Consider the following 21,034-nt stretch of genomic DNA (forward strand, 5'->3'; position numbering starts at 1 on the left):
TCAGGCTCTCTCTCTCTCTCTCTCTCTCTCTCTCTCTCTCTCTCTCTCTCACACACTCTCTCTCTCACACACACACACACACACACTCTCTCTCTCTCTCTCTCTCTCTCTCTCTCTCTCTCTCTCACACACACACACACACACACACACACACACACACACACACACACACACACACTCACACGATTTGCTGTATAATCAACATAGTTCACCTAAACAACTGCCAGCTGTTGACATCCAGTTAACGTTTGAGGAATAGCAGGGCGTTTAAATCATAAAACATACAAAGTACAAAGTATAATATGCTTGTTGTGCGTTGTGTGATGCGCGTGTGTGTGTCTTTGTCGCTGTTCATGGTGCTGAAACTGCATGTCGACACACACACACACACACACACACACACACGGTGACATAATAGTCTGTTACACTTTGTTTGCCTCACCGTGGATTCACTTGCTGCTTGTGGGACTAGTAGTTCGAATGCATATCAAGCTAATGCTGTACAAGTAGGCCTATGTGATGCAGTGCTAGCGTATCAGCTTGAATGCGATGCAACCAGAGTCGTTCGGGCTGTTATTTGTATCCCGATGGAAATGTCATCTATTCTGTGTTATGTGTGGTGTGTGTTCTCTAAACTCTCATACATCTGTCTTGTTGCTCTTCAGTCTTCACCAAATGGTGACGCTGTTGTTCAAGAAAAAGGCCTGATCACTCTCCGTCTATCCTGTTACGTGAAGCTGATGTCACACACAAAGACGCGGACACCCCCACCATCACACGGTGTTGTGCAAAAACGTTGGTCGGTTAGTGAGAAAATGTATCGAATCTTTTGTTCACATTTTGCCATCCTTTACTGATAGCTGATGGTTTCTGATTTCTGAAGAAGACTGTGCGATATTAGCAATGGAGGGTGGACGACAAAGGCGTGGATCGGGGTGCTGGTGGATTATTCGGGCGTTTGCTTTAGTATTCTCCGTTGGACATGCGTCGGCACAAATAAGGTACTCGTTGCCAGAAGGAGTGAAGGATGGATATGCTGTTGGAAACGTTGCAAAGGATTTGGGTCTTGATACAAGTTCTCTGACGGATAGGCGATTTCGTATCGTTTCTGGATCTAAGGACGCGCTGTTCCAGGTAAATCAGAATAGTGGCGTATTGTCTGTCAGTGATGCCATCGACAGGGAAGAACTGTGCGAGGGCAATGCCGCATGCTTGATAAATCTGAAAATTGTAGTTGAAAATCCCCTTGAAATACATTATGTGGAGGTTGAAATAACGGATGTAAATGACAACGCTCCTAGCTTCCCTGAAAAGGAACAGCATTTTGAAATGTGGGAGCAAACCGTTGTCGGGACACGCTTCCAAATGCATGCAGCCAGAGATCCGGACACGGCAACGTATTCAGTGCGTGCATACAAATTAAGTCGAGATGACATGTTCGAAATAGACTTCAGGAGAAACGACGAAGATAAAATTCCTTTTTTAGTTTTGAAAAAGCCGCTGGACCGAGAGACTGCCAAGGACCATAGACTAATTCTCACTGCAATAGACGGTGGAAATCCACCCAAGTCTGGGAGCATGAATATCACCGTAACTGTCCTGGACACAAATGATAATCGTCCGGTTTTCAGTCAAGATACCTATTCAGTCACCGTACCAGAAAACATTGCAGTTGGCGCAGTAATTGTTAAAGTTAACGCTACTGATAGAGACGAGGGGTTGAATGGTGATATTGAGTACACGCTTGGTAAAACCCTAAAGCGTAAAGTGTATGACATATTTCAATTAGATAAAATAACAGGTGAAATATCAACAAAAAGACAGTTGGACTTCGAGGACAGTGAAGTTTTTAAACTTGATGTCCAAGCCACAGACAAGGGACAGCCTTCTTTATCAGCGGAGAGTAGAGTTGTCATAAAAATACAAGATGTTAATGATAACAAACCAGACATTGAACTAACCTCGTTTCTTAATTCAGTTCCAGAGGATTCTAAACCAGGTACAGTCATTGCCCTGATCAGTGTATCAGACAGGGATTCGGGTCCCAACGGCAAAGTAACAGTTAGCCTGTCAGAAAATGTCAATTTCGAGCTCAAACCGTCTATTCAGAATAACATGTATTCTCTTGTCACAAAGACACCCCTGGACAGAGAGGAAACGTCTATTTATGACATCACAATCACAGCATCTGACTCAGGGCAACCGCCTTTGTCAACATCCAAAATACTGAACGTTTTGATGGCAGATGTTAACGACAACGCGCCAGAATTTGCTCAAAATCCTCTGGAACTGTATCTCATGGAGAATAACGCCCCCGGTGCGAGCATCCTGTCAGTGAGTGCAACTGATAAAGACTTAAATGAAAACTCAGCCATCACGTACAGTCTTATTAGAGGTGACGGCCTGCAAAATGACATGTCAGCTTTCCTGAATGTCAACTCTGACAACGGCATTGTTTACGCTCTTAAAAGCCTCGACTTTGAGACTATGAAAACTTTTCAGTTTCACATAGTGGCGACTGACTCAGGAACTCCACCACTTCGTAGCAACGTTACAGTCAATGTGTACATTTTGGATCAAAACGACAATCCACCTGTCATCCTCTATCCAGTCAATGCAAATGGGTCAGCTGAGTGCTTCGAGGAAGTGCCGCGTAATGTTGGCCATGGACATTTAGTTAGCAAAGTCAGGGCCTACGATGCTGACATCGGTTACAACGGGTGGCTGCTATATTCTGTCCAAGAAGTATCTGATCACACTCTCTTTGGCTTGGACCGCTACACAGGACAGATCAGAACGCTTCGATCGTTTACAGAGACGGATGAAGCTCAGCATAAAATGACTATTCTCATCAAGGATAACGGGAACACCTCTCTATCGGCTACAGCTACAGTTATTGTCCATGTCGTTGAACCAATGGAGGCATTTGCTGCTTCCAATACCATAAACAAAGCTACAAACGAGGACGAGACGGATGTTACGTTTTATTTAATAATCACACTGGGCTCGGTTTCCGGCCTTTTCATAATCAGTATTATCGTGCTCATTGTGATGCAGTGCTCAAAGTCCACTGACTACTCCTCCAAATACTTACAAGACAAAAACTATGACGGGACACTGTGCCACAGCATCCAGTACAGATCTGGTGACAAACGCTACATGTTGGTTGGACCCAGAATGAGTATCGGTTCCACTATAGTTCCTGGCAGCAATGCGAATACACTGGTTGTACCTGATCGCAGGAGTAGAACTTCCATTGAGGTAAGACGTCTTTCATGACTTCACATGTTTTATGTGCGTGTTAAAATATGGCAGGACCTAGCTATTGCTGTTAAGTGCACGCGTAAGCCGTTTAAAGAAGTCTGATGTGTGACGCATGACGCCCTGGTGTCAAAATGTATTGGCGTGCTGCTGTCCATGGTGCTGACATGCCTGCTGGGTTTCCTGAGATGGTTGGAATTCTGCATCACTCCCACTCACACTGTAAAATTTAAAAGTTCCCCAAAGAACATTCAGTTTACCACCGGGGGGGAACTCCACACTGGCTCGGTCGCTGTTCATGGTGCTGAAACCATTGTGCTGTATTTTGAATTGCGATTTACTTCTCAACCTACTTCTGTTTTTAAGTTGCTTGTTTGCACTTTTAAGGGTTGGGTTGGTTTGTATTGAATATTTGTTGCTACAATGCAGCTGTGATGTTCACAGACATCCATGACATTTCAACACTTCCTACTTCTTCTCTGTTGAACAGCAACCATGCTCTTCATTTAGTGTGGCACGTGGACAACACCAACACGCACACAAGCCTAGTCTGTGGCACATTGAGCAGCTCTGTCGCTGTCCACAGCCCGTGTTGGGAAAATGTGCTAACTCTAAGAACATAGATGGCCCTCAGTTGCTTAGAACCAAATTATACAATGCGTTTATGTGACAGTGGTTTCTTGTGGATTAAATTAATACCGGGCAATGTGTTTTCAACCAGCTTCAACTAAATGACGTTAACGTTGTCAGGGGGTTGTCCGATACATTCTGTAGCAATCACAAGAGGTCACTGTGAGCACAAGAAATGGAGTTTCATGAGGAGGAAACGCGTCACAAAGCTCGTCGAATCCACACCCCTTTCTTCTTTGTGTTCATACTCAGCTCCCCGGCGACAGAGGTGGTTCGTGAATTGATATCTTTTTTGCTTTTTGCCTTGTAATCGTTCAGCTGGTTAGAAAAAAGTAACGGTATGTGTTGGCGTTCTGTCCTGTTCTGATTATGCGTCGTTACTTGAAGGAATAATGTTGGATATAATGGATCGGAGTCGACGTATTTCATGTTGGAATATACGGAGCTGGCTGCTTTTCCTGACCATTGTCTTGGCTCAGAAAGGATGCTTTGCGCAGGTACGATACTCTGTTTCGGAGGAACAGAAAGAAGGAACAGCAGTGGGAAATATCGCCAAAGACTTGGGAATCGACCAGCGAGCAGTAAAGGAGAGAGGATTTCGTATTGTGTCAAGCTCAAGTGATTCACTGTTCCGGGTAAATCAAAATGATGGCATGTTGTATGTGAGCGGTAAAATAGACAGAGAGGAGATTTGCGAGCAAACTAGTTCGTGTTTAATAACCCTCAAGACTGTTTTGGAGAACCCCCTCGAGGTTCATCATGTAACCGTAGAGGTAATTGACATTAACGACCATGCTCCCAGTTTTAGTAGTAATGAAACCAGGCTCGAGATACCTGAATCAGCGCTGGCAGGCGCGCGATACCAGCTTCAAGCTGCGCACGACCCGGATGGTAGCACTAATTCAGTACAGATGTACAAGCTGAGTAACAATGAGCATTTTCGTATTGAAGTCAAGGACCGCGGTGAGGATGGTAAAATGCCCATTTTAGTTTTACAAAAGCCACTAGACAGAGAAACGTCCAAGACCCAGAATTTGTTACTCACCGCATTTGATGGCGGTAGACCCCCCAAGTCTGGAAAAATGAATCTTTATATTGATGTTCTAGATGTTAATGACAATATGCCCGTTTTCACACAAGACGTGTACTCGGCTAGATTGAATGAAAATTCCCCGGTCGGAACAAGAATTATACAAGTTAACGCAACGGATTTAGATGAGGGTTTAAATGGCGAGGTAGTTTACTCCATTGGTAAAAATGTAAACAACAAGCTACGTAAATTATTTGATATTGATCCAAACACAGGCGACATTTTTGTCAAAGGAACGATAGATTTTGAGATGAGGGATAGTTATGAGATTGATATAGAAGCTTCTGATAAAGGACCAGTCCCTTTCACGACAGATAAAAGCGTAATTATTAAAATAGTCGATGTAAACGATAACACACCGCAGATGGAAATAACTTCATTCTCGAACGCAGTGCCAGAAGATTCCAGGCCAGGGACAACTGTAGCGTTAATCAATGTGAAGGATATGGATTCTGGGCTTAATGGTAAAGTTTCATGTTCATTATCCGAAGGCATCCCTTTTAAGTTAGTGCAGTCTTTACAGGACAATACATACTCTTTAGTTACAAATGCACCACTTGATAGAGAGACCACAGGCCAGTATGACATAAAAATTGTTGCAAAAGACGCAGGGCAGCCTTCGTTGTCTTCTGAGAAAGTTTTGACTTTATTTGTATCAGACGTGAACGATAATGTGCCAACATTCCTGCACACTCCATACACCTTTTATGTGACCGAGAACAACGTTCCCGGAGATCCAGTGTTTGCGGTGTCTGCAATTGATCGAGACACTGATGAAAATGCCGTGGTGAACTATCAGGTTTGCAGAGACTGTGGTGAGGACAATAAACACTCATCTTTTCTCAACATAAATTCGGAAACTGGAAAAGTTTACGCTCTCAAGAGCTTTGACTTTGAAACTATGAAAAAGTTTCAGTTTCAAGTTGTGGCGACAGATTCTGGGACTCCACCGCTGAGCAGTAACGTCACGGTGTCTGTTTACATACTGGATCAAAACGACAACACCCCAGTTATCCTCTCCCCGAGTAGCACCAATGGCAGCGCTGAGGGAGTGGAGGAGCTCCCACGCAACGCCAACATGGGCCATTTGGTGACTAAAATTAGGGCGTATGATGCAGACATAGGGTACAATGGTTGGCTATTGTTTTCACTGCAAGAAATTACCGACCATACCCTATTTGGTTTAGATCGTTACACAGGACAGATCAGAACTTTACGACCTTTCACGGAAAGTGACGAGGCTGAACACAGACTGGTCATATTAGTCAAAGACAATGGCAACATCTCACTTTCGGCAACAGCAACGGTGAGGGTTAACGTGGTGGAACCCAAGGAGGCGTTTGCCTCCTCTGACGTTAAAAGCGCAACCGTTGCTGACGATGAGTCAAACGTGACATTTTATTTGATTGTGACTTTGGGATCCGTCTCGGTACTCTTTCTCATCAGCATAGCCGTGCTGGTTGCAATGCAGTGCTCCAAATCCACTGACTATTCCAAGTACTTGAAAGACACGAACTATGACGGGACATTATGCCACAGCATCCAGTACAGATCTGGAGACAAGAGATACATGCTGGTTGGACCCAGAATGAGTATCGGTTCCACTATAGTTCCAGGCAGCAATGCAAACACTCTGGTCATCCCAGATCGACGAAGCAGAGCCTCAGAGGAGGTAAGCTGTAATCATTTACATACTTCACACTGTCAACTATCAAGTTCAAGGTTTTCCAAAGTTGTCTAAATTTAGAAGGACACTTTGATACTGAAGTAGTCTACAGTATATACAATCTTACAATATGGTGGGTGACAGAGGAAGCTGTGCATTTGCATGTGTCTGTTGTGAAGGTGGTTTGACATCATTCCCATGAATAATATCGGGTGAAATGTTTTGTTTTCATATAGCAGGTGGCCTCGTACTTTACGCACAGACATAGCACTACATTTTAATATATTTTGCGGCTAGTAGACTTCTCAACTGTGAAAGGCGCTGTCCAATTATCTGGTGCTGAATCCAAAGGCACTCTGGTCTTTTGGCACTTTTGCATTCTGTTCAATTATACAGTATTTCATTTACTAATGTGTACTATTTCAAAGCACACGATATGCACTTTATTTAATAGTGATGGAGTCTTTATTCCACCATGACACTGCTGTGTTCTATTCCATCGCATGGTGTCAGTATAAAACTAGTAAAACACCAAACTAAACGAGCAATAGGCGAATATGCGTGTTGGTCCCGCCTATTCACAGTGGCATTCTGGGTCTGCTTGTGGCGACATCGATCATAAGCCTAACAAATAAGCACTTCATAAGACGGAGCCTATTCTGTTTGCTGCGTAATTTTTTGGTCTCTGCATGGATATTATACAAGGTGCTCTGGATGTATTTCGACTGAATCCAGTTTGACTGTGCCGACGCGGGTGTTTGCCGCTTGCGTTTAACGGATATGGAACAAAGAGGACGTGGAGTGATGGGGGAGCTACGGTGGTGCCTATTTGGCATCGTCTTATTGTTCTTTTGCAAAGGGAGCGGTGCCCAAATTAGGTACTCAATTTCAGAAGAGCAGAAAGACGGAGCAGTTGTGGGAAACGTTGCAAAGGATTTGGGGATCGATCCACGAGTTTTGAGGGAGCGAGGATTCCGTATCGTGAGCTCAGGAGGAGAATCACTTTTCCGGGTGAATCAAAACGATGGCGTGCTGCACGTGAATGGTAAAATCGACAGAGAGGAGGTCTGCGATAAAAGCAGCGCGTGTGTGATAAACCTCAAACTGGTACTGGAGAATCCTCTGGAAATACACTACATTGCGGTGGAGATATTGGATATCAATGATCACACTCCTAATTTCACTGAAAAAGTAAAGAAGCTCGAAATATCTGAGTCAGCTTTGCCTGGAGTGCGGTTTCAACTACAACCTGCTCAGGACTCAGATGCAGGCACGAATTCTGTGCAGCAGTACCGGCTGAGCCAGAATGAGCATTTCAGAATTGAGGTAAAAGATCGTGCTGCTCATGGCAAAATTCCATTCATAGTTTTACAAAAGCAATTAGACAGGGAGTCCATCCCAAATCATAAGTTAATAATAACCGCCAATGATGGTGGAAAGCCATCCAAGACAGGGACAATGCAGGTAAATGTTGATGTTTTAGACGTTAATGACAACACCCCAGTTTTCACTAAAGAAGAGTACTCTGCCTTCCTCAATGAAAATTCACCAGTTGGCACCACAGTTATGCGCGTAAACGCAACAGATGCAGATTATGGTTCAAATGGAGAGGTGTTTTACGCATTTAGTAATGACGTTAATAGCAAATTTCTGGAACTCTTTGACATCGATAGTACTACTGGTGATTTGACCGTAAAAGGACAGATCAATTTCGAAGAAAATGATGTATATGAAATTGACATACAGGCATCAGATAAGGGTCTCGCTCCTTTGACAACAGATAAGAACATACTAATAAAAATTGTGGACATAAATGATAATGCGCCAGAGATCGAAGTAACATCATTTTCTAGTGCTGTCCCCGAGGATGCCAGAATAGGAACTACTGTTGCTTTGATTAGTGTAAATGATGCTGATTCTGGCACTAATGGAAAGGTAGTATGTTCATTGGCAGAAGATTTGCCCTTCAAATTAACCCCATCTTTACAGGATAATGTGTATTCCCTAGTCACAAAATCCCCCTTAGACAGAGAGAGTACATCTCACTATGATATTACATTACTTGCAAAAGACGAGGGGGAACCTGCATTGATATCAGAGAAAACAATTACGGTTTTAGTGTCCGATGTGAATGACAACAGTCCTGAGTTTCCAGTACCCTCTTACACCTTTTACGTGAAGGAAAACAATGTTCCAGGGGAGCCTGTATTTTCTGTGTCTGCCTTTGACAAGGACACAGGTGACAATGCACTGGTCACTTATCAGATTTGCAGAGACTGTGGGGACAACCCATTCGTGTCATACCTAAATATCAATTCGGAAAATGGTAAAGTTTACGCACTTAAAAGTTTCGACTTTGAGACTATGAAAACGTTTCACTTTCACGTGCTAGCCACAGATGGTGGAACTCCCCCTCTAACCAGCAACGTCACGGTAAACGTCTTTATTCTGGATGAAAATGACAACGCCCCCAAAATACTGTTTCCTATGAACTCTAATGGTTCCGCTGAAGGAGTAGAGGAACTTCCTAGGAATGTAAACCCAGCGCACCTGGTGACCAAAGTGAGGGCCTATGACGCAGACGTGGGCTACAACGGGTGGCTACTCTTTTCATTGCAAGAAGTGACTGACCACACTCTATTCAGTTTGGACCGTTACACGGGACAATTACGCACCATGAGGTCATTCACAGAAACGGACGAAGCCGAACATAAACTAGTCATAATAGTCAAAGACAACGGAAACATATCGCTCTCGGCAACAGCAACAGTTGGGATAAAACTTGTAGAGCCCAAGGAAGCTTTTGCGGCATCTGACAGCAAGAGCGTTGCGCAGGGTGAAGATGAAAATAGTATCACGTTTTACCTGATTATCACCCTGGGAGCGGTATCTGTGCTCTTCCTTGTCAGTATAATAGTGCTGGTCGTCATGCAGTGCTCCAAACAGAAAGATTATTCATCAAAGTATTTGCAGGACGCAGCCTATGACGGGACATTGTGCCACAGCATTCAGTACAGATCTGGGGATAAACGGTACATGCTAGTTGGACCTAGAATGAGCATCGGTTCTACGATAGCACCTGGCAGCAACGCCAACACACTTGTGGTTCCGGACAGGAGAAGTCGGACATCTATAGAGGTAAGCACAAGTGTAGCAATACTGTTTGATTCATCGAGTGTTTCATTTCATCTCAATTTTCCTTGTGCAGCTTATCCACCAACTGGTGTTGTACTTGTAGAATAATCTATAGTTTATTTTGATGATCGCACCTGGCTCTCATTCTCAACCACAAAGTTTATAATGAGAACAAGGTGTTTAGCATGCAGCAGGATCCAACGCAATTTTGGGGAATAACAGAATGGTTTAAACAATACCTACTAGATTTACACAATTGCCTTAAAGATTTTAATTTTGTAAAGTGATCACATTATTTTTTGACTCTTGGCTGTTTGACAGGTGTGTGTGTGTGTGTGTGTGTGTGTGTGTGTGTGTGTGTGTGTGTGTGTGTGTGTGTGTGTGTGTGTGCGCACGCGCATTATTTGATGGCAGAGGTGCAGCAGACGTGGTCGCTGTCCAGGTGCTGAAATTAAATAGGTCCTATTAAAATACGGGTTAACACATACACATATACACGTATTGTCACTGTTTACAGTATTTAACATCGTGATATATTGGGCTTTTCTATCTACCAGGGCCCCTAAATGTAGCATATGTGGGGGACTTTGGTTCCAACTCACAACCAACTGGGAGGGATGAAACTGTGTATTTGCCCACTGCACCACAGTACTTGAAGCTGTGTATTTACATGTGACTGGTGTGGACGTTTCACATGGTTTCCATGAATACCATCTAGTGACATGTTTCGTATTCACGTCAGGTGGCCAGGTGTTTTACACACGAACCCACACACACACATTTTCAGTCATGTGTTAGTCCTTCAGCTCCTGGCAGTGTTGTTCAGTCTGTGGAAGGCCCTGTCCATTCAAGTGGTAATGAAATCTTAAAGCCTCTCTTTTTTGTTGCAATTTTCCATTACACAGCATTGCATTTTCAATCATTATCATTGAGGTGAGCTGTTTTCTCGTGTTATGTCACCATGATAGTTTATTTATTCCACCACTCCAAAGCTGTATTCCCTTCCATCGCATGGTGTCAGTATAAAACTAGTAAAACGCGTAACTGACTAACTAAGTATGCGTGTTGGTCCCGCCTATTCACAGTGGCATTCTGGGTTTATGCTTGCAACGACATCGGACATAAAGCTTGGGAATAACCACTTCATAAAACGGAGCCTATTCTTTTACCTGCGTAGAATTTTGTTCACTAAATGGATGTTGTACGAGATTCTCTGGGTGTGCGTTGACTGAATCCAGTTTGACTGTGCCGACGCGGGTGTTTGCCGCTTGCGTTTAACGGATATGGAACAAAGAGGACGTGGAGTGATGGGGGAGCTACGGTGGTGCCTATTTGGCATCGTCTTATTGTTCTTTTGCAAAGGGAGCGGTGCCCAAATTAGGTACTCAATTTCAGAAGAGCAGAAAGACGGAGCAGTTGTGGGAAACGTAGCAAAGGATTTGGGAATTGATCCAAGAGTTTTAAGGGAGCGAGGATATCGTATCGTGAGCTCTGGAGGAGAATCACTTTTCCGGGTGAATCAAAACGATGGCGTGCTGCACGTGAATGGTAAAATCGACAGAGAGGAGGTCTGCGATAAAAGCAGCGCGTGTGTGATAAACCTCAAAATGGTACTGGAGAATCCTCTGGAAATACACTACATTGCGGTAGAGATATTGGATATCAACGATCATACTCCTAGTTTCACTGAAAAGATGAGAAAGTTAGAAATTTCAGAGTCTGCTTTACCTGGCGCTCGGTTTCAGCTACAGCCAGCTCAAGACGCAGATGCAGGCACGAATTCTGTGCAGCAGTACAGGCTTAGCCAGAACGAGCACTTCCGAATTGAGATAAAAGATCGTGCTGCTCAAGGTAAAATTCCTTTTATAGTTTTGCAAAAACAATTAGACAGGGAGTCCACCCCAAATCACAAGTTGATACTTACAGCAAGTGACGGGGGGAAACCGTCCAAGACAGGAACAATGGAGATAAATGTCGATGTGTTGGACATTAATGATAACTCGCCAGTGTTCACTAAAGATGCCTATTCTGCTTCTCTTAATGAAAACTCGCCAGTTGGCACCACAGTGATGCGCGTAAATGCGACTGATTTGGATAGCGGTGCCAATGCGGAGGTGTTTTACGCATTCAGTAACGACGTTAGTAGTAAAATTCGAGACACTTTTCACATTGATGCCATTACTGGAGATATAATTGTTAAAGGACAGATCAATTTCGAAGAAAATGATGTATATGAAATTGACATACAGGCATCAGATAAGGGTCTCGCTCCTTTGACAACAGTCAAAAGTGTACTAATCAAAATAGTTGACATAAATGATAATACGCCAGAGATAGAGGTGACATCCTTTTCCAGCGCTGTTCCAGAGGATGCCAGAATAGGAACTACTGTTGCTTTGATTAGTGTAACTGATGCAGATTCTGGAATCAATGGAAAGGTAGTCTGTTCATTGCCAGATACCATGCCATTCAAATTAACCCCATCTTTACAGGATAATGTGTATTCCTTAGTTACAAAATCCCCCTTAGACAGAGAGAGTACATCTCACTATGATATTACATTACTTACAAAAGACGAGGGAAACCCTGCATTGACATCAGAGAAAACGATTACAGTCTTAGTGTCAGATGTGAATGACAACAGTCCTGAGTTTCCAGTATCTTCTTACACGTTTTACGTGAAGGAAAACAATGTGCCAGGGGAGCCTATATTTTCTGTAGCTGCATCCGACAAGGACACAGGTGACAATGCACTGGTCACTTATCAGATTTGCAGAGACTGTGGGGACAACCCATTCGTGTCATATCTAAATATAAATTCGGAAAATGGTAAAGTTTACGCACTTAAAAGTTTCGACTTTGAGAGTATGAAAACATTTCACTTTCACGTGCTGGCCACAGATGGTGGAACTCCCTCTCTAACCAGCAACGTCACGGTAAACATCTTTATTCTGGATGAAAATGACAACGCTCCAAAGATACTGTTTCCAATGAACTCTAATGGTTCCGCTGAAGGTGTAGAGGAACTTCCTAGGAATGTAAACCCTGCGCACCTGGTAACCAAAGTGAGGGCCTATGACGCAGACGTGGGCTACAACGGGTGGTTACTCTTTTCACTGCAAGAAGTGACTGACCACACCCTTTTTAGTTTGGACCGTTACACAGGACAATTACGCACCATGAGATCATTTACAGAAACGGACGAGGCCGAACATAAACTAATCATAATAGTCAAAGACAACGGAAACATATCGCTCTCGGCAACAGCAACAGTTGGGATAAAACTTGTAGAGCCCAAGGAAGCTTTTGCGGCATCTGACAGCAAGAGCGTTGCGCAGGGTGAGGATGAAACTAGTATCACGTTTTACCTGATCATCACCCTGGGAGCGGTATCTGTGCTCTTCCTCGTCAGCATAATAGTGCTGGTCGTCATGCAGTGCTCCAAACAGAAAGATTATTCATCAAAGTATTTACAAGACGCAGCCTATGACGGGACATTGTGCCACAGTATTCAGTACAGATCTGGGGACAAGCGGTACATGCTAGTTGGACCTAGAATGAGCATCGGTTCTACGATAGCACCTGGCAGCAACGCCAACACACTTGTGGTTCCGGACAGGAGAAGTCGGACTTCTATAGAGGTAAGCACAAGTGTAGCAATACTGTTTGATTCATCGAGTGTTTAATTTCATCTCAATTTTCCTTGTGCAGCTTATCCACCAACTGATGTACTTGCAGAATGATCTATAGTTTATTTTGATGATCGCACCTGGCTCTCATTCTCAACCACAAAGTTTATAATGAGAACAAGGTGTTTAGCATGCAGCAGGATCCAACGCAATTTTAGGGAATAACAGAATGGTTTAAACAATACCTACTAGATTTACACAATTGCCTTATAGATTTTAATTTTGTAAAGTGATCACATTATTGTTTGACTCTTGGCTGTTTGACAGGTGTGTGTGTGTGTGTGTGTGCGTGCGTGCGTGCGTGCGCGCGCGCGCACGCGCATTATTTGATGGTAGAGGTGCGGCAGACGTGGTCGCTGTCCAGGTGCTGAAATTAAGTAGGTCCTATTAAAATACGGGTTAAAACATACACATATACACTTATTGTCACTGTTTACATTATTTAACATCGTGATATACGTGCTCTAATGTCTTTTCTATCTACCAGGGCCCCTAAATATAGCATATGGGGGACTTTGGTTCCAACTCACAACCAACTGGGAGGGATGAAGCTGTGTATTTGCAAACTGCACCACAGTACTTGAAGCTGTGTATTTACATGTTCCTGGTGTGGATGTTTCATATGGTTTCCAAGAATACCATCTGTGACATGTTTCGTATTCACGTCAGGTGGCCAGGTGTTTTACACACGAACCCCCACAAAAACGTTTTCCCTCATTTGTTACTCCTTCGGCTTCTGGCAGAGTTGTTTAGTCTGTTGAAGGCACTGTCCATTCAAGTGGTGCTGAAATATCAAAGCCTCTCTTTTTTGTGCAATTTTCCATTACACATCATTGCATTTTCAAGCATGACCATTCAAGTGAGCTGTTTGCCCGTGTTATGTCACAATGATAGTTTATTTATTCCACCACTCCAAAGCTGTATTCTCTCCCATCGCATGGTGTCAGTGTAAAACTAGTAAAACACCAAACTGAACGAGCAAGTAGGCGTGTTGGTCCCGCCTATTCACAGTGGCATTCTGGGTCTATGCTTGTAGCGACGTCGATCACAAGCCTTGGAAATAAGCACTACAAGGAATTGTTTCTGCTCAATACTGAGGATTTGTTATCTGCATGCATTGCCTAATGGATGTATTTCGACTGAATCCAGTTTGACTGTGTCGACGCGTGTGTATGTTGCTTGCTTTTAACGGATATGGAACAAAGAGGACGTGGATTGATGGGGGAGCTACGGTGGTGGCTGTTCGGCATCGTTGTATTGTTCTTTTGCAAAGGGAGCTCTGCCCAAATTAGGTACTCAATTTCAGAGGAGCAAAAAGACGGAGCGGTTGTGGGAAATGTTGCAAAGGATTTGGGGATCGATCCACGAGTTTTGAGGGAGCGAGGATTCCGTATCGTGAGCTCAGGAGGAGAATCGCTTTTCCGGGTGAATGAGAACGATGGCGTGCTGCACGTGAATGGCAAAATCGACAGAGAGCAGGTCTGCGATAAAAGCAGCGCGTGTGTGATTAACCTTAAATTGGTTCTCGAAAATCCCCTGGAAATACATTACATTGCGGTGGAGATATTAGACATCAACGACCACAAACCTAATTTCACTGAAAAGGTGAAGAAGCTTGAAATATCAGAGTCCGCTTTGCCTGGAGTGCGGTTTCAGCTACAACCAGCTCAAGATGCAGATGCAGGCACGAATTCTGTGCAGCAGTACAGGCTGAGTCAGAACGAGCATTTCCGAATTGAGGTAAAAGATCGAGGTGCTAACGGTAAAATTCCATTTTTAATTTTACAAAAGCAACTAGACAGAGAAGCCATTCCAAATCACCAACTAGTCATGACTGCGAGTGACGGTGGAAAGCCTCCAAAGACAGGAACTATGGATATAAATATTGATGTTTTAGATGTTAATGATAACTCTCCCGTGTTCACTAAGGAATCATACACTGTCTCTCTTAATGAAAACGCCCCTGTTGGCACCACAGTTATGCGCGTAAACGCAACTGATTTGGATAACGGTCCAAATGGTGAGGTATTTTACGCATTCAGTAATGATGTTAATAGTAAATTACGAGATCTGTTTCAAATTGATGCTATTACTGGAGATATAACTGTCAAAGGACAGATCGATTTTGAACACAACGATGTTTATGAAATTGACATACAAGCATCAGACAAGGGGCCTGTTCCTTTGACCGCAGACAAAAGTGTACTAATAAAAGTAGTTGATATGAATGATAATGCGCCAGAGATCGAGGTAACATCCTTTTCCAGCGCCGTTCCCGAGGATGCCAGAATAGGAACTACTGTTGCTTTGATTAGTGTAACTGATGCGGATTCTGGCATTAATGGGAAAGTAGTCTGCTCATTGCCAGAAAATGTGCCATTCAAATTAACCCCATCTTTACAGGATAATGTATATTCCTTAGTTACAAAATCCCTCTTAGACAGAGAGAGCACATCTCACTATGACATTACATTGCGCGCAAAAGACGAGGGAAAGCCTTCCTTGACCTCCGAGAAAACCATTACAGTAGTAGTGTCAGATGTGAATGACAACAGTCCTGAGTTTCCAGTATCTTCTTACACGTTTTACGTGAAGGAAAACAATGTTCCAGGGGAGCCTGTGTCTTCTGTGTCAGCTTCCGACAAGGACACAGGTGACAATGCACTGGTCACTTATCAGATTTGCAGAGACTGTGGGGACAACCCGTTCGTGTCATATCTAAATATAAATTCGGAAAATGGTAAAGTTTACGCACTCAAAAGTTTTGACTTTGAGACTATGAAAACGTTTCACTTCCACGTGCTGGCCACAGATGGTGGTACTCCCCCTCTAACCAGCAACGTCACGGTAAACGTCTTTATTCTGGATGAAAATGACAACGCTCCAAAGATACTGTTTCCAATGAACTCTAATGGTTCCGCTGAAGGTGTAGAGGAACTTCCTAGGAATGTAAACCCTGCGCACCTGGTGACTAAAGTGAGGGCCTATGACGCAGACGTGGGCTACAACGGGTGGCTACTCTTTTCACTGCAAGAAGTGACTGACCACACTCTTTTTAGTTTGGACCGGTACACAGGACAATTACGCACCATGAGATCATTTACTGAAACAGACGAAGCCGAGCATAAACTAATCATAATAGTCAAAGATAACGGAAACATATCTCTCTCGGCAACAGCAACAGTTGGGATAAAACTTGTAGAGCCCAAGGAAGCTTTTGCGGCATCTGACAGCAAGAGCGTTGCGCAGGGTGAGGATGAAACTAGTATCACGTTTTACCTGATCATCACCCTGGGAGCGGTATCTGTGCTCTTCCTCGTCAGTATAATAGTGCTGGTCGTCATGCAGTGCTCCAAACAGAAAGATTATTCATCAAAATATTTGCAGGACGCAGCGTATGACGGGACATTGTGCCACAGCATTCAGTACAGATCTGGAGACAAGCGGTATATGCTGGTTGGACCTAGAATGAGCATCGGTTCTACGATAGCACCTGGCAGCAATGCCAACACACTTGTGGTTCCGGACAGGAGAAGTCGGACTTCTATAGAGGTAAGCACAAGTGTCGCAATACTGTTTGATTCATCGAGTGTTTCTTTTCATCTCAATTTTCCCTGTGCAGCTTCTCCACCAGATGGTGCTGTACTTGCAGAATGATAGTTTATTTTGATGATTGCACCTGGCAATCATTCTCAACCACAAAGTTTATAATGAGAACAAGGTGTTTAGCATGCAGCAGGATCCAACACAATTTTGGGGAATAACAGAATGATTTAAACAATTTTGTGATCTCAATATGGGTTGACTCTTGGCTGTTTGACACGTGTGTGTGTGTGTGTGTGTGTGTGTGTGTGTGTGTGTGTGTGTGTGTGTGTGTGTGTGTGTGTGTGTGTGTGTGTGTGTGTGCGTGCGCGCATTATTTGATGGCAGAGATGCGGCAGACGTGATCGCTGTCCAGGTGCTGAAATTACGTATTAAAATACGGGTTAAGACATACACATATACACGTATTGTCACTGTTTACAGTATTTAACATCGTGATATATTGGACTAAGTGCTCTAATGACTTTTCCACTTCCAGGGCCCCTAAATTTGGGTCCAACTCACAACCAACTGGGAGGGATGAAGCTGTGTATTTGCCCACTGCAACACAGTACTTGAAGCTGCGTATTTACATGTGCCTGGTGTGGACGTTTCACATGGTTTCCATGAATACCATCTAGTGAAATGTTTCATATTCCCATGTCATGTGGCCAGGTAATTTACACCCCCATATAGACGTTTTCACTCATGTGTTAGTCATGCAGCTCCTGGCAGTGTTGTTCAGTCTGTGGAAGGCCCTGTCCATTCAACTGGTGCTGAATCCCCAAAGCCTCTTTTTTGTTGCAAATTTCCATTACACAGCATTGCATTTCCCATCATTATCATTCAATTGAGCTGTTTGCCCGTGTTATGTCACCATGAGAGTTTATTTGTTCCACCACTTCAAAGCTGTATTCTCTCCCATCGCATGGTGTCAGTGTAAAACTAGTAAAACACCAAACTGAACGAGCAAGTAGGCGTGTTGGTCCCGCCTATTCACAGTGGCATTCTGGGTCTATGCTTGTAGCGACGTCGATCACAAGCCTTGGAAATAAGCACTAAATAAGAAGGGAATTGTTTCTGCTTACTAGTGAGGATTTGTTCTCTGCATGCATTGCCTAATGGATGTATTTCGACTGAATCCAGTTTGACTGTGTCGACGCGTGTGTATGTTGCTTGCTTTTAACGGATATGGAACAAAGAGGACGTGGAGTGATGGGGGAGCTATGGTGGTGGCTGTTCGGAATCGTTGTATTGTTCTTTTGCAAAGGGAGCTCTGCCCAAATTAGGTACTCAATTTCAGAAGAGCAAAAAGACGGAGCGGTTGTGGGAAACGTTGCAAAGGATTTGGGGATCGATCCACGAGTTTTGAGGGAGCGAGGATTCCGTATCGTGAGCTCAGGAGGAGAATCGCTTTTCCGGGTGAATGAGAACGATGGCGTGCTGCATGTGAATGGCAAAATCGACAGAGAACAGGTCTGCGATAAAAGCAGCGCGTGTGTGATTAACCTTAAATTGGTACTTGAAAATCCCCTGGAAATACATTACATAGCAGTGGAGATTTTGGATATCAATGACCACATACCAAGTTTCACTGAAAAGGTAAAGAAAATAGAAATATTTGAATCAGCTTTGCCTGGAGTGCGGTTTCAGCTACAGCCGGCTCAAGATGTAGATGCAGGCACGAATTCTGTGCAGCAGTACAGGCTTAGTCAGAATGAGCACTTCCGAATTGAAGTAAAAGAGCGTGCTGCTCATGGTAAAATCCCATTTTTAATCTTACAAAAGCAACTAGACAGAGAGGCCATACCAAATCACAAACTAGTCATTACTGCAAGTGATGGAGGGAAGCCTCCCAAGACGGGAACTATGGAGATCAGTGTTGATGTTTTAGATGTTAATGACAACTCGCCAGTGTTTACTAGAGATGCCTACTCTGCCTCTCTCAACGAAAATGTCCCTGCGGGCACCACGGTTATGCGCGTAAACGCAACTGATTTGGATAACGGTACTAATGGCGAAGTGTTCTACGCATTCAGTAATGATGTTAATATTAAATTCCGGGAACTATTCGACATTGATTCCGCTACTGGAGATATAATTGTCAAGGGACTAATTGATTTCGAAGAGAATGATGCTTACGAAATTGATATCCAGGCATCAGATAAGGGGCTTGCTCCTTTGACCGCAGACAAAAGCGTACTAATAACAGTCGTAGATGTGAATGACAATGCGCCAGAGATAGAGGTAACGTCCTTTTCCAGCGCTGTTCCGGAGGATGCCAGAATAGGTACTACTGTTGCTTTGATCAGTATAACTGATGCAGATTCTGGCATGAATGGAAAGGTAGTCTGCTCATTGGCAGAAGACTTGCCATTCAAATTAACCCCATCTTTACAGGACAATGTATATTCCTTAGTTACAAAATCCCTCTTAGACAGAGAGAGCACATCTCACTATGATATTACATTACGCGCCAAAGACGAGGGAGAGCCTTCATTGACCTCCGAGAAAACCATTACAGTATTAGTATCTGATGTGAACGACAACAGCCCTGAGTTTCCAGTAACCTCTTACACGTTTTACGTGAAGGAAAACAATGTTCCAGGGGAGCCTGTGTTTTCTGTGTCAGCTTCCGACAAGGACACAGGTGACAATGCACTGGTCACTTATCAGATTTGCAGAGACTGTGGGGACAACCCATTCGTGTCATATCTAAATATAAATTCGGAAAATGGTAAAGTTTACGCACTTAAAAGTTTCGACTTTGAGAGTATGAAAACGTTTCACTTCCACGTGCTCGCCACAGATGGTGGAACTCCCTCACTAACCAGCAACGTCACTGTAAACGTCTTTATTCTGGATGAAAATGACAACGCTCCAAAGATACTGTTTCCCATGAACTCCAATGGTTCCGCTGAAGGAGTAGAGGAACTTCCTAGGAATGTAAACCCAGCGCACCTGGTGACCAAAGTGAGGGCCTATGACGCAGACGTGGGCTACAACGGGTGGCTACTCTTTTCACTGCAAGAAGTGACTGACCACACTCTTTTTAGTTTGGACCGGTACACAGGACAATTACGCACCATGAGATCATTTACAGAAACGGACGAGGCCGAACATAAACTAATCATAATAGTCAAAGACAACGGAAACATATCGCTCTCGGCAACAGCAACAGTTGGGATAAAACTTGTAGAGCCCAAGGAAGCTTTTGCGGCATCTGACAGCAAGAGCGTTGCGCAGGGTGAAGATGAAAATAGTATCACGTTTTACCTGATTATCACCCTGGGAGCGGTATCTGTGCTCTTCCTCGTCAGTATAATAGTGCTGGTCGTCATGCAGTGCTCCAAACAGAAAGATTATTCATCAAAGTATTTACAAGACGCAGCGTATGACGGGACATTGTGCCACAGTATTCAGTACAGATCTGGGGACAAGCGGTACATGCTAGTTGGACCTAGAATGAGCATCGGTTCTACGATAGTACCTGGCAGTAACGCCAACACACTCGTTGTTCCGGATAGGAGAAGAACTTCTATAGAGGTAAGCAAACGTGTAACGAAATAATGTTGCATGATGATGATGATGCAACTTCATCAATTGCTTCTTTTCAGCTCAGGCTTTCAATAATATAATCTGGTCTTTAAAGCTCGGATAATGTCATGCAAAGTTAAGTTTTCACTAAGATGCCCAAATTCTCTTCCTTTCAATCAGTTATCCATGCGTCACAACAACGCTTAAGTCAAACAACAAGCTACACCACAATTTTGAAAAGCTACACTGAAACATTACCTACTTTTGGCTTTCATATCCCTTCCCCTCGTGTTTGGTGGAGCAGTGCGTTCATTGCTGAGTCTATTTGGCAGTTTGAACATATATGGTAGAGAAGTGTGTGTGTGTGTGTGTGTGTGTGTGTGTGTGTGTGTGTGTGTGTGTGTGTGTGTGTGTGTGTGTGTGTGTGTGTGTGTGCGTGTGTGT

At 43.7% G+C, this 21,034-nt stretch overlaps 5 protein-coding genes across 5 annotated transcripts; all 5 read left to right on the forward strand.

Moving 5' to 3' along the window:
- The first annotated feature begins 544 nt into the window (after nt 1-544).
- LOC134439488 (protocadherin alpha-8-like) lies at nt 545-3,279 on the forward strand. The gene is made up of 2 exons (XM_063189385.1): nt 545-614; nt 968-3,279. The coding sequence occupies exons 1-2, from the start codon at nt 545-547 to the stop codon at nt 3,277-3,279; spliced, it is 2,382 nt and encodes a 793-aa protein (XP_063045455.1).
- A 1,016-nt stretch (nt 3,280-4,295) lies between these two features.
- On the forward strand, nt 4,296-6,722 carry LOC134439489 (protocadherin gamma-A11-like). The gene has a single exon (XM_063189386.1). The coding sequence runs from the start codon at nt 4,296-4,298 to the stop codon at nt 6,720-6,722; it is 2,427 nt and encodes an 808-aa protein (XP_063045456.1).
- Nucleotides 6,723-7,451: 729 nt separating this feature from the next.
- LOC134439490 (uncharacterized) lies at nt 7,452-14,055 on the forward strand. The gene is made up of 3 exons (XM_063189387.1): nt 7,452-9,785; nt 11,021-13,431; nt 13,938-14,055. Exons 1-3 carry the CDS (start codon nt 7,452-7,454, stop codon nt 14,053-14,055), a joined length of 4,863 nt encoding a protein of 1,620 aa, XP_063045457.1.
- A 634-nt stretch (nt 14,056-14,689) lies between these two features.
- Nucleotides 14,690-17,694, forward strand: LOC134439491 (protocadherin alpha-3-like). Its single transcript, XM_063189388.1, has 2 exons — nt 14,690-17,023; nt 17,626-17,694. The coding sequence occupies exons 1-2, from the start codon at nt 14,690-14,692 to the stop codon at nt 17,692-17,694; spliced, it is 2,403 nt and encodes an 800-aa protein (XP_063045458.1).
- Nucleotides 17,695-18,268: 574 nt separating this feature from the next.
- On the forward strand, nt 18,269-20,623 carry LOC134439492 (protocadherin alpha-3-like). Its single transcript, XM_063189389.1, has one exon. It carries the CDS (start codon nt 18,269-18,271, stop codon nt 20,621-20,623), a length of 2,355 nt encoding a protein of 784 aa, XP_063045459.1.
- The last annotated feature ends 411 nt before the right edge of the window (nt 20,624-21,034 follow it).

This window comes from Engraulis encrasicolus, chromosome 23 (genome assembly GCF_034702125.1).
Source record: "Engraulis encrasicolus isolate BLACKSEA-1 chromosome 23, IST_EnEncr_1.0, whole genome shotgun sequence".
In the NCBI taxonomy this organism is placed as follows: Eukaryota; Metazoa; Chordata; class Actinopteri; order Clupeiformes; family Engraulidae; genus Engraulis; species Engraulis encrasicolus.

Bases quoted from the DNA above. Each gene is read 5' to 3' on its own strand.
- LOC134439488 (XM_063189385.1), top strand. From the start codon at position 545: ATGCGATGCAACCAGAGTCGTTCGGGCTGTTATTTGTATCCCGATGGA. The intron at 615-967 runs GTGTGGTGTGTG...CGTTTGCTTTAG, and splicing joins TGTCATCTATTCTGTGTTAT to TATTCTCCGTTGGACATGCG.
- LOC134439489 (XM_063189386.1), top strand. From the start codon at position 4,296: ATGGATCGGAGTCGACGTATTTCATGTTGGAATATACGGAGCTGGCTG.
- LOC134439490 (XM_063189387.1), top strand. From the start codon at position 7,452: ATGGGGGAGCTACGGTGGTGCCTATTTGGCATCGTCTTATTGTTCTTT. The intron at 9,786-11,020 runs GTAAGCACAAGT...GACTGAATCCAG, and splicing joins GAAGTCGGACATCTATAGAG to TTTGACTGTGCCGACGCGGG. The intron at 13,432-13,937 runs AAGTGTAGCAAT...TATACGTGCTCT, and splicing joins ACTTCTATAGAGGTAAGCAC to AATGTCTTTTCTATCTACCA.
- LOC134439491 (XM_063189388.1), top strand. From the start codon at position 14,690: ATGGGGGAGCTACGGTGGTGGCTGTTCGGCATCGTTGTATTGTTCTTT. The intron at 17,024-17,625 runs GTAAGCACAAGT...ACTGCAACACAG, and splicing joins GAAGTCGGACTTCTATAGAG to TACTTGAAGCTGCGTATTTA.
- LOC134439492 (XM_063189389.1), top strand. From the start codon at position 18,269: ATGGGGGAGCTATGGTGGTGGCTGTTCGGAATCGTTGTATTGTTCTTT.